Source organism: Mobula hypostoma, chromosome 4 (genome assembly GCF_963921235.1).
Source record: "Mobula hypostoma chromosome 4, sMobHyp1.1, whole genome shotgun sequence".
Lineage (NCBI taxonomy): Eukaryota > Metazoa > Chordata > Chondrichthyes > Myliobatiformes > Myliobatidae > Mobula > Mobula hypostoma.
The window spans coordinates 90,776,757-90,789,808 of NC_086100.1; the positions used below are offsets into that span (position 1 = coordinate 90,776,757).

At 45.8% G+C, this 13,052-nt stretch overlaps 1 protein-coding gene across 6 annotated transcripts in view; it reads right to left on the reverse strand.

Annotated features, from left to right (window-relative positions):
• The window catches only part of LOC134345458 (ephrin type-B receptor 1), a 700,860-nt gene that overhangs the window by 561,944 nt on the left and 125,864 nt on the right, over positions 1-13,052 (reverse strand). For all 6 annotated transcript variants that reach the window (XM_063046149.1, XM_063046152.1, XM_063046151.1 and 3 more), the window contains exon 2: positions 7,536-7,600. In XM_063046149.1, coding sequence (XP_062902219.1) covers positions 7,536-7,600 — 65 coding nt within the window. The remainder of the gene's footprint in view (positions 1-7,535; positions 7,601-13,052) is intronic.

Sequence of the window (13,052 nt, forward strand, 5' to 3'; positions counted from 1 at the left end):
GCCCGCCAAGGTAGACACGATCCGTCACTTCACCCGGCCCAACACAGTCAAAGGCCTGCAGGAATTCGTTCTGGTGAACTTCTATCACCGCTTCCTCCCCTCAGCAGCCCGTATCATGCGCCCTTTGTTCACCCTGCTGTCAGGTAAAGGCAAGGACATTACTTGGGATGAAGAGGCCGCGGCCGCTTTCGTTAAAGTCAAGGAAGCCTTGGCAGACGCCGCGATGCTGGTGCACCCCAGGACGGACGTTCCAACCGCCCTCACAGTGGACACATCCAACACAGCAGTCGGTGGGGTGCTGGAGCAACTCATCGAGGGGCGCTGGCAACCCCTGGCGTTCTTCAGCAGGCACCTATGGCCACCCGAACTCAAGTACAGTGCCTTCAACCGGGAGCTGTTGGCACTATATCTGGCAATTGGGCATTTCAGGTACTTCTTAGAAGGCAGGTCGTTCACCGTGTTCATGGACCACAAACCGTTGACCTTCGCGTTCACGAAGGTGTCCGATCCCTGGTCGGCCCACCAGCAGTGACATCTGTCCTACATCTCCAAGTACACAACAGACATCCAGCATGTCTCGGGAAAGGACATTGTCATGGCGGACACACTCTCCAGACCAGCTATCCAGGCCCTGTCCCAGGGGGTGGACTATGCAGCACTGGCGGAGACGCAGCAGGTAGACGACGAGATGCCCAGCTACAGGACCGCAGTGTCGGGTCTGCAGCTGCAAGACTTCCTCGTAGGCCCAGGTGAGAGGACCCTCCTGTGTGACGTGGCTACCGGCCAACCTCGCCCCATCACCCAGGCAGCCTGGTGGCGGAGAGATTTCAACTCCATACACGGCTTGGCGCACCCATCTATCAGGACAACCGTCCGGATGGTCAGCAGCAAGTTCGTGTGGCATGGACTTCGCAAACAGGTCAGCGAATGGGCCAAAACGCGCACGCAGTGCCAAACAGTCAAGGTGCATCGGCATACCAAAGCCCCACCGCAGCAGTTTGAACCCACCCACTGGAGATTCAACCACATTCATGTGGATATCGTGGGGCTCCTGCCAGTATCGCGAGGAGCGCGGTACCTCCTAACTATGGTAGAGCGATTTATGAGATGGCCAGAGGCGGTCCCGCTCACTGACACCACCACCGACTCCTGCGCCCGAGCGCTGACTGCAACCTGGGTAGCATGCTTCGGGATATTGGCCCACATTACCTCCGACAGAGGCGCCCAGTTCACCTCCAGCCTGTTGGGAACACAACTACACCACACAACTGCCTACCACCCACAGTCCAACTGACTAGTTGAACGCTTCCACCATCACTTGAAATCGGCTCTCATGGCCCGGCTAAAAGGGCCTAGCTAGGTGGACAAGCTTCCCTGGGTCCTGCTTGGAATCCGCACAGCGCCCAAAGAGGATCTGCACACCTCGTCGGCCGAGCTGGTGTACGGCGCACCCCTGATCATCCCAGGAGAGTCCATACCAGCCCCAAGGGGGCAAGAAGAACACGCAGCAGTCCTGGACAGACTACGCGAAAGGCTCGGCAACCTGGCCCCCGTACCGACTTCACAGCACGGACAGATCCCAACCTGCGTACCCAAAGACCTGCAGAACCGTAAGTTTGTATTCGTACGAAGGGGCACACACCGGGCACCACTACAGCGGCTGTACGAGGAGCCATTCAAGGTGATCAGGAACAATGGGTCCATGTACGTTCTGGACATTGGGGAAAGGGGAGGTTTTTACGGTGGACCGACTCAAACCGGCCCATGTGGACTTGGCACAGCCGGTCGAGGTTCAGGCAGACCGCCCAAAACAGAGACTAATCCAGACTGTGGACATTGGGAGTTTGTATCGCCGGTTCTGGGAGGGGGGTTTATGTGGTGACCCACTTTCTACACAGGTGAACCGACTCACAAAATGGCGCGGGCGTCGGCAGAGAGGCCAGCCCCAAAATGGTGCTGGGCCTTCTTCTTCACCAGCAAGGGGAGAAAGCCCGCGTGCGGGAAGAGACTTTGGTAATGCACTTCTGACTCCATTTCCGCCCAGAGAGGGCAGGAACGGAACTGCGCAAAAGCCAGCGCCGGGTAGTTTGAATAAACTAGTCTCGAGTGCAACTTACAGACTGCGTGTCGTTATTTCTAGCTCCGTGTGTAGCACATCACTACAAGCTTTGACTTCCCTTGTCAACCACAGTTGTACTATTTTGCCATTTGAGTATTTCTTTGTTCTTGGAATACATCTAACCTACACCTTACTCATTTTTCCCAGAAACTCACACCATTCCTGCTCTTCTGTCATCTCTACCAGCATTTCCTTCAAATTTACTTTGGCCAACTCCTCCCTCATACCACTGTATTTTCCTTTACTCCACTGAAATACTGCTCCATTAGATTTTACTTTCTCCCTATCAAAATTCAAGCTGAACTCAATCATATTGTGATCACTGCCTCTTAAGGGTTCTTTTACCTTAAGCTCCCTAATCACCTCTGGTTCATTACATAGCACACAATCCAGTATAGCTGATCCCCTTGTCAGTTCAATGTCAAACTGCTCTAAAAAGCCATCTCATTAGGCATTCAACAAACTCACTTTGAGATCCACTTCCAACCCGATTTTCCTAATCGACCTGAATGCTGAAATCTCCCATGACTATCACAACATTGCCCTTTTGACACGCTTTTTGTGTTTCCTGTTGTAATCTGTGGTCCACATCCCAGTTATTGCTTAGAGACCTGTATATAACTGCCACCAGGATCCTTTTGCTCTTGCAGTTCTTAACTCGACCCACAAGGATTCAACACCTTCCGATCCTATGTCACATATTTCTAATGACTTGATGCTAATTCTTTACCAGCAGAGCCACGCCTCCCCCTCTGCTGACTTTCCTATAACCTTGGATATTGAGCTCCCAACTGGAACCATCCTTCAGCCACGATTCAGTGATGTCCACAATATCGTACGTGACAATCTGTAGTAGTGCAACAGGATCATCCACCTTATGTTTTATACTCTGTGTATTGAGATAGAACACTTGAGTACTGTATTTTCTTCCCTTTTTGGTTCTGCATCCATAAGGCTCTGATGCTTACCCCACTGGCTGCATTTATGTCCTATCATCTGCTTGTCCTTCCTGACAGTCTGACTGCACGCTATCTTTGCTTTTTTTTAAAACCATTAGTCCTATCCTAAGTCCCTTCACTCCAGTACCTACCCCTTCAGCCAAAGCATGACACTCCTACTCACACCATTGGCCTACTCCCAACACTGGCCATTTCACCCTTCTGTACTTTTAAACAAGCATCGCCGACCTGCAAGAAACCTCTTCATTATAACCTAAATTGAAACCTACATAATTCAAAACATTACTCTTGCCATGCTCAATCTTTTGATTCATGAGGTCTGAGGTCTTAACAACATCTCTCTCCACAACCTGTCCACTATCTGCTCTGGCACTCTGGTTCACATCTTTGCCCCTCTAGTTTAAACACCCCTCTCCCTGTGCTAGGTCATTAGTCTCCCTCCAATTTAGGTGCAAGCTATCTCTTCTTTACATGGCCCACCTTCCTCGGAAGAGAGTACAACGATCCAAAAATCTGAAGCCTACAGCCAAGTATTAAACTGTATGGCCTTCCTAGTTCTGGCCTCATTAGCACGTGGCATGTGTAGCAATATTGAGATCACAACCCTGGAGGTTCTGCTCTTCAAGTTAGCACCGAATGCCAAGACCTGACTTTGCAGAACCTCACCACTCTTCCTACCCATGTCATTGGTACATGACATCAGGCTGCCCACCCATTTAAGAATACTGAGGACTCAATCCAAGATGTCCTAGACCCTGGCACCCTCAGGTGCTGAGGAAAGATCCGAGAGCTTTACCCAAGATTATGAGAGGCAAAGATAGAGGGAACAGAGAATATGTTTCCCAGGGTTGAAATGCATAAAGTGTATCTGGCTGCAGCTCCTTGAAGAGCATGTTAGGGATCTGGAGCAGCAGCTGGATGACCTTCGGCTTGGACGGGAGAGTGAGGAGATAATCAGTGAGAGTTACAGGGAAGTAGTCGCCCCTCAGTTGGAGGAGGGGGAGTAGCGTGACTGAAAGGAAAAGGAATGGGAAGGTGGATAGACAGATAGCGCACAGCAACTCTGTGGCCAATCCTCTAAATAATAAGTATACCGTTTTGAATATTGTTGTGGGGATGACCTCCCAGTGGAATGCCACACAGACAGAGCATAGGTTTGTGGTGCTGAAGGGAAAGAGGGAGAAGAGGGGAACGGTAGTGATTGCGGACTCAGTAGTCTGCGGAACAGACAAGAGATTCTGTGGACGTAAACGTAACACCCAGATGGCATGTTGCCTCCCAGGTGCCAGAGTCAAGAGGTCTCAATCGCTTCCACAAAATCAAAAAGGGTAGCAAATACAGTACTCAAAGTGTTACATCCCAATGCACCGAGTATAAGAATCCTTTTCTGGTTCACTGCCAGTGACTAGTGGTGTTCCACAGGAATTGGTTTTGGGACCATCTCTTTTTATGCTGTATATCAATGATTTAGATGATGGAATAGATGGCTTTGTTGCCAAATTTGCAGGTAATATTAAGATTGGTGATGTCGAGAAAGTAGGTCGGCTGCAGAAGGACCTAGAGAGATTCGGAGAATGGGCAAGGAAGTGGCAAATGAAATACAATGTTGGAAAATGCATGGTCATGCACTTTGGCAGTAGAAATAAATGTGTAAATTATTTTTTAAACGGAGAGAAAATCCTAAATTCTGAGATGCAAAGGGACTTAGGAGACCTTGTGCAGAACATCCTGAAGGTTAAATTGCAGGCAGAGTCAATGGTGAGGAAGGCAAATGCAATATTAGCATTCATTTCAAGAGGTCTAGAATACAAGAGCAGGAATGTGATGCTGAGGTACTGGCGAGGCCTCAATTTTCGAGTATTGTGAACAGTTTTGGGCTCTTTATCTAAGAAAAGATGTGCTGGCATTGGAGAGGGTTCAGAGGAGGTTCACAAGAATGATTCTGGGAATTAAAGGGTTATCATATGAGGAACATTTGATGGCTCCAAGCCTGTACTGACTGGAATTTAGAAGGATTGGAGGGGGGAGGTTCTCATTGAAATCTTACGAATGCTGAAAGGCATAGACATAGTAGATGTGGAAAGACTTGCTGATCCTCACACTCCAGAGCAGTGTTCTCATTTTTTTGGTGCTTGGATCATATTGAAGACAGCAATGACCAGTTGTGACACTGCAAACAGTTTTAGTAGAAAACATACAAGTAACTTGGTCCTCAAATAAATCAGTTACTGGTATGGACAGCAGTGATGGCATTTACTACCATTACAAATAAGTGAGCTTGAAAATTTTATATGTTTATGGAGAGTCACACATTGCAGACTTGAGTTATTCCAGCAATGATTGCTCTGGAGAGTTCTGAAGCTGGCCTTGTGCAAGATGAACGTCAATGAGCTCTGGCTGAAACTGCGTTCTACTTTTTAACATGGAATTACAAATTGAGATAGTTACAGGAAACCAGACAGTTTCAACCAGAAAGGCTAGCATACAAGAACATATACTGTAACCCTAACTGGCTGATATGCCTCTCATGTAAACCAACTGAATTCCATAGGTGAACACAAGAATTTTTTGAAGTGCTGAACTGGATTCATACTGTAAGCTAAGAGTGGATACATTTACATTCAAGACTATCAAAAATACAGACAAGTCATTTTATTAAACTGCAGGAGAAATCCATCAGAAGAAATGTAGAAGGGGTAGCAATTTCTGTGCCTTGCTGGAACTAGCCTGCCTGCAGTATATCAGCAGCCATTTCAGGGCAAGTCTTGTATTCTCAGCTGCAATCCATTTTTCCATTCTCACTGTTCACTCTTGGGACATGGGCCAAAGACTGAGAATTACTGGTCTGATGTAGAGTTTGAACAAGGTACGCAGCACACAGGAGACAAAGCTTATGAAGTAGTAGCCCATAGCAGCCCACAGTACAACACTCAATTCTGAGTCATGAGTAGCAGAATACACCAGGAAGCAGGACCCAAACATTGAAAGGCCATTTTAATGTCCACGTGGCTTTGCTGGTGGATGGACCTATGGCAGAAATATATAAATGCTGTAACTTAGTGAAAAGTGCTGTACTCTGCTGATACAGTATTGAGGTGTTACTCTTGAATTTAAAGCTTCTACACTGAGACAGGTCAAGGAGGAAGTGCCATGGCCACTGGGAATTTTTCAAAGTGTTTTCTGGAAAACATGGAGTTGCATCTCAGGAGGAAATACTTTTTAAGAAAAGTACTAAATCATGACAGGCAAAGATAGGGTTGAGAATCAAGAACGAGAAGGCATAGATTTAAGCTAAGAAGGAATTATTCAATAAAAATTGGAGGAGCAACTTTTTTCCGTTATGGAATGATCTACCAGAGGAAAGGCAGGTATAATTACAACTTTCATAAGAAACTTGGACAGGTCCATGGATAGGAAAGACTCCAAAGCATACCTGTCAAACACAAGTAAATGGGAGTAGCTCAGACAGGAATCATGGTCGGGATGCACCACTTGGGCCCAGTGGCTTATTTCTCTGTGGTATCATTCTATGAGTCTATCTGGAAGTTGACCGCGCTGAAGGCAGGGTGCTGTTTTCAGGTGAGGGCTCTGGATGGCTCACTCAAACAGATGTTTGATCTCTATCTAATCTCCGTTTCCCCACCAATTACATGCATAATGTTTGTTTTACAATAGCTGGATATATGATTTCCATAAAGCTCTGGTGAGTCAGAATTCCAAACACAATGTTTTATTAGATTGAAGAATGCAGATAATTACTGTTTTCACAACCAGTGAAGTGCACCGATTTAATGATAGGTTTGGAGACGTTCAAGTAGTTCTATCTTTTCACTTCTTTGGCAGTATCTTTGCACCACTTATATCAAAGAAAAGTGAATATTCTGTCTGTAGTGAGAGAATCACAGTCTAATATTATAAATTCAACACAAAGCTCAAGGAAGAGATTCTGGATTTGGAGTTAGTGTAACATTCTTGCATTACAATGATCTATATAATTGTACTATACATTCCATGCACTGTCTGAACCTACATGTTTGTGATGTGGCTCCAAGCAAGTTTTACATTATACCTGTACCTCATCCACATGACAACACAATTGACTTTTCTTTTATATAAATTCAGGATCCTGTAGGGTGATTGGAATTTTCACACCCACTGTCAACAGGGTGGCAATAAGTAGGCACTAGAGCAGTATTTTGCAGGAAAGTATCTTGATGTCCTGACCAAAGCTCACCTTTACATCCTTCAAACAAATATTGCTAAAAATGGAGATGTACCTCAATGGTTTTTATGCCAATTTCAAGGTAATTAATTGGCTGTAAAGTGTATCAGAGTGCCCTGTCACCAGCTGGCTGTCTTTCTTCCTTCCTCCTCACTTTCTCACGATGCTTTTCTCCCCCACCTACCTGGATGAAGAACTATCATTGTCAGGTGCCCATGGGTTGAAATGCTCTTACCCCAGATGAAGGATATGCCGTCCATCCCAGTTCAGCTGTGGCCACCCGAGTATCCAACAGAGTCTCTGAAAGACAAAGAACACAACTGGTCAACCCACTGAACATCTATCCAATGAGGCTGTGGTGCCTATTGCCTCTCCACGAATGAAACACACTGACATTGTTACTCTGACAAAGTGGGTTAATTAGGACTACCTGACAATCAGTGTTGGAATGAACACTTCACGACCTTTAACAGCTTCAATCTAAACCAGAGACAGATCCTCATTTTCCAATTAAATGGCAAGCTTCTCAGCACCCGATTGGTACAAGTGTGAACAAGGGACTCAGGCAACTAACAATAGTTTGGGCCAGGGTATGAAAGCTGAGTAGTTACAGTAAATTACTGGACTGATGATCTGAAGACATGCAAATTCCCACAGGGTGTGTAAATGTGATCATCAGGAGTAATACAAAATATGAAGGATCTTCACAAGCTTCACAGGTCATTTCTTCGGCAGTTTGAATGGAGCACGACTGCACAAGCATGTGAAGGTTGGCCTGTGAGAACAGCGGAAGAGTTTAAAAAGCGAGCAGATTGAGAAGGGGAAGGTCATTTCTTCAGCAGTTTGAATGGGGCATGACTGTGCAAGCGTGTGAAGGTCAGCCTGTGAGAACAGTGGGAGAGTTTAAAAAGCAAGCAGATTAACGGAGCGGGCGCAGAGTAGTGGGAGGCAGAGTAGGAAGGCTTTGACTCGAAAGGCTTCGACGAGCAGAGGCTGAGGATGAGCCTGCTCCCAGTGAGGTAAGGCTGGGTAAGTTGCTTTAATTACACTAATTAACTTAGGAGTAGGTAATGGAGGCAGCATTTAGGGCAGTTGAGTGCTCCATTTGCAGTATGTGGGAAGTCAGGGCGAGCACAATTGTCCCTGATGACTACACCTGTAAAAGGTGCATCCAGCTGTAGCTCCTGACAAACCAAGTTAGGGAACTGGAGCTGGAGCTGGATGAACTTCGGATCATTTGTGAGGCAGAGGCAGAAATAGACAGGAGTTTCAGGGAGATAGACACCCCTAAAAGTCAGGAGACAGGTAGCTGGGTGACTGTCAGGAGAGGGAAGGAGAATAGACAGAATGAGCAGAGCACCCCTGTGGCCATTCCCATCAATAATAAGTATACTGTTTTGGATACTGTTGGTGGGGACGACCTACCAGGGGACAAGTTGCAGTGGTCGCGTCTCTGGCACCGAGACTGGACCCTCAGCTCAGAAGAGAAGGAGGGAAAAGAGAAGAGCAGTAGTGATAGGGGATTCGATAGTTAAGGGGACAGATACGAGGTTCTGTGGGAGAGATTGAAAATCTCGGATGGTCTGTTGCCTCCCTGGTGCAAGGGTCTGCGATATCTCGGATCGAGTTCTCGGTATTCTCAGGAAGGAAGGTGAGCAGCCAGATATCATGGTCCATGTAGGGATCAATGATGTTGACAGGAAGGAGGAGGAGGTCCTGCAAAGCGAGCTGAGGGAGTTAGGTGCAAAGCTGAAGGACAGGACCTCCAGGGTTGCAATCTCAAGACTGCTACCCGTGCCACGTGCTAGAGAGGCTGGAGATAGGAAGATAATGCAGCTAAATATGTGGCTAAGGAGTTGGTGCAGGAGGGAGGGCTTCATGCTTCTGGACAATTGGGCCTTGTTCCAGGGAAGGTGGGACCTGTTCCGATGGGACGGTTTGCACCTGAACTGGAGGGGGACTAACATCCTTGCAAGAAGGTTTGCTAGTGCTGCTCCGGGGGTTTAAACTAGATTTGCAGGCGGAGGGGAACCAGAGTGTTAGAGCAGATAGTGAGGTGCAGGAGGATAAAAGTCATGTCAGAACTACAAGTACAGACAGAAACCAAAGGTTTGCACGAGATAGAAATGTTCTCAGGTGCATCTATTCCAATGTAAGGAGTATTATAGGTAAGGCAGGTGAGCTCAGGGCGTGGATTAGCACATGGGATTACGACATTGTTGTTATTAGTGAGACTTGGTTGCAGGAGGGGCAGGACTGGCAGCTTAATGTTCCGAGGTTCCGTTGTTTCAGACGTGACAGAGCCAAAGGGATGAAAGGGGGAGGAGTGGCATTACTAGTCAGGGAAAATGTCACAGCTGTGCATAGACAGGACAGCCCTGAGAGCTTGTCTACAGAGGCCATATGGGTGGAGCTGAGGAACAGGGAAGGTGTGACCACACTAATAGGGTTGTATTACAGACCGCCCAATAGTCAGAAAGAATTGGAGGAGCAAATCGGTAGAGAAATAGCAGACCAATGTAAGAAACAGAAAGTTGTAATAGTAAGGGATTTCAGCTTTCCACATATTGACTGGGACTCCCACACTGTGAAAGGGCTGGATGGCTTGGAGTTTGCCAAATGTGTTCAGGAAAGTTTTCTAAATCATTATATAGAGGTACCAATGAGAGAGGATGCAACACTTGATCTCCTATGAGGGAACCAGACAGGTCAGGTGTCAGAAATATGTGTAGGTGAACATTTTGAATCCAGTGACCATAATGTCATTAGTTTCAAGTCAATTATGGATAAAGATAGATCTGGTCCTTGAGTTGAGGTTCTAAATTGGAGAAAGGCCATTTCTGTGGTGATGAGAAAGGATGTAGGAAGAGTGTATTGGGATAAGTTGTTTTCTGGCAAGGATGTGTTCAATAAATGGAAAGTCTTCAAAGGCAAAATTTTGAGAGTGCAGAGTTTGCATGTTCCTGCCAGGATTAATGGCAAAGTTAACAGGCATAGAGAACCTTGGTTTTCAAGGGATATTTCAAGGCGATCTGGTTAAGAAAAAGAGAGAGGTGTATAGCAGCTATAGGCAACTAGGAACAAATGAGGTACTTGAAGAGTATAGAAAATGTGAAAAAATACTAAAGAAGGAAATCAGGAAGGCAAAAAGAAGACATGAGGTTGTTTTGGCAGATAATGTGAAGGTAAACCCGAAGGGTTTCCACAAGTATATTAAGAGTAAAAGGATAGTAAGGGACAAAATTGGTCCCCTAGAAGATCAAAGTGGTCGTCTATGTGTGGAGCCTCACGAGATGGGGGGAGATCTTAAACAATTTTTTTGCATCAGCATTTACTCAGGAAACTGACATAGCGTATTATGGAAGGAAGGGAAACAAGCAGCAGTGTCATGGAACATATAGAGATTAAAGAGGAGGCAGTGCTTGCTGCCTTATGGCGAATAAAGGTAGATAAATCTCCCGGGCCTAACATAATATTTCCTCGGACCTTGAGAAAGACTAGTATAGAAATTGCAGGGGCCCTAGCAGAAATATTTAAAATGTCCTTAGCCACGGGTATGGTGCCAGAGGATTGGAGGGTAGCTCATGTTGCTCCGTTGTTTAAAAAAGGCTCCAAAAGTAAACCAGGTAATTACAGGCCAGTGAGCCTGACAGGAGTAGTAGGTAAATTATTGGAAGGTGTTCTGAGAGATCGGATATACAAGTATTTAGACAGCCAAGAGCTGATTAAGGATAGTCAGCATTGCTTTGTGCGTGGTAGATCATGTTTAACAAATCTTGTAAAGTTTTTGAGGAGGTTACCAAGAAAGTAGATGAAGGAAAGGCTGTGGATGTTGTCTACATGAACTTTAGGCCTCTGACAAGGTCCCACATAGGAGGTTAGTTCAGAAGGTTCAGACACTAGGTATCCATGGAGAGGTTCTAATCTGGATTCGAAATTGGCTGTGTGGGAGAAGACAGAGAGTGGCAGTAGGTAATTGCTTCTCAGACTGGAGGCCTGTGACTCGTGGTGTGCCTCAGGGATCTGTACTGGGACCATTGTTGTTTGTTGTCTATATCAATGATCTCGATGAAAATGTGGAAAGTTGGATCAGCAAGTTTGCTGATGACACCAAGACTGGAGGTGCTGTGGATGGTGAGGAAGGCTTTCAAAGTGTGCAGATTGCATTTTGGAAGGACAAATCAAGGTAGGACATACACAGTAAATGAGGAGTGCGGAGGAACAAAGGGATCTGGGAGTTCAGATACATAATTCCCTGAAAGTGGTGTCACAGGTGAACAGGGTGGTAAAAAAGGCTTTTGGCATCCTGGCATTCATAAATCAAGGTATTGAGTATGGGAGTTAGGATGTTATGGCGAGGTTGTATAAAACATTGGTGAGGCCAAATTTGGAGTATTGTGTGCAGTTCTGGTCACCTAACTATAGGAAGGATATCAGTAAGATTGAAAGTGTGCAGAGAAGATTTACTAGGATGTTGCCGGGTCTTCGGGAGTTGAGTTACAGGGAAAGATTGAACAGGTTAGGACTTTATTCTTTGGTGCATAGAAGAATGAGGGGAGATTGGATAGAAATTTACAAAATAATGAGGGGTATAGACAGAGTAAATGCGAGTAGGCTCGTTCCACTTAGATTAGGAGAGATAAACACGAGAAGACATGGCTTTAGGGTGAACGGGGGAAGATTTGGGGAAAGATTTGGGGGAACATTAGGGGAACTACTTCACTTAGAAAGTGGTGGGAGTGTGGAACAAACTGCCATCTGACGTGGTAAACGTGGGTTGACTCTTAAGTTTTAGGAACAAATTGGATAGATACATGGATGGGAGAGGTCTGGAGGGTTATGGACTGGGTGCGGGTCAATGGGACTAGTGGAATAAAGTTTCGGCACAGACTAGAAGGGCCGAATGGCCTGTTTTCTGTGCTGTAGTGTTCTAAGGTTCTAAGCTGGTTCACTGGCCTTTAGTTAACATCGATCAGCTCTTTTTTTTAACTCAAGATCTGACCTATACCTGATTCTTAAGCCATATTGCTAAGAGTTTGACTCTCAGCTTTCTTCTGGAATAACACAGTAAATCACCGACATTAATAGCAGGCAGGAACATGCTTCCAATCCATAAGTTCCTCCTGTGAATGAATTGTAAATAGTTCCCAGTTGAGAGAATTAAACATTGTGGTCAGTGTCAAAATGCAACAAGATCCTGTTTGCAGTCAGTGGCCAGAGCTAATCTGTCCTGTTGCAGTCCAGATTGCCACCAGAAACATCACAACATTAGTGAAAGATTTCTTGTGAATTCTCAGACCAGTAAAAGTGAAAGTCACACTGCAGACCACTCTTGTGTTGTCCACTGTGGTCCTCCTCATCACTTGGCTTGCTTTACACTGGTACAAAGACACCAAAAAGTCAAAACTCAAACTTGACAATGGACTTTAAAACAATAGATACGGTTGCAAAATTCTGGATTAAACCAATTATTAATTGCACTATTTTGGTTTCAATGGGTGAATGAATTCCTTGACTAAACATGTTGCTGAGTTTTTTTCCCCCAAGCTGAATCAACAAATGTTGTGGAAATACCTCATCATAGTGGTTCTGTTATTCCCACTTTCCTTCCCCCATTCCCCTCACATATCAGCCCTATTTCATGCACATATACTTGGGGCACATGAGGAACTAAGATGTCAGTCACCTGATCCTTGCCTTGTCCTTCCCCCAGTTCTGACCCATCAGTGTTGCCAACTGTAATTGCAAATAT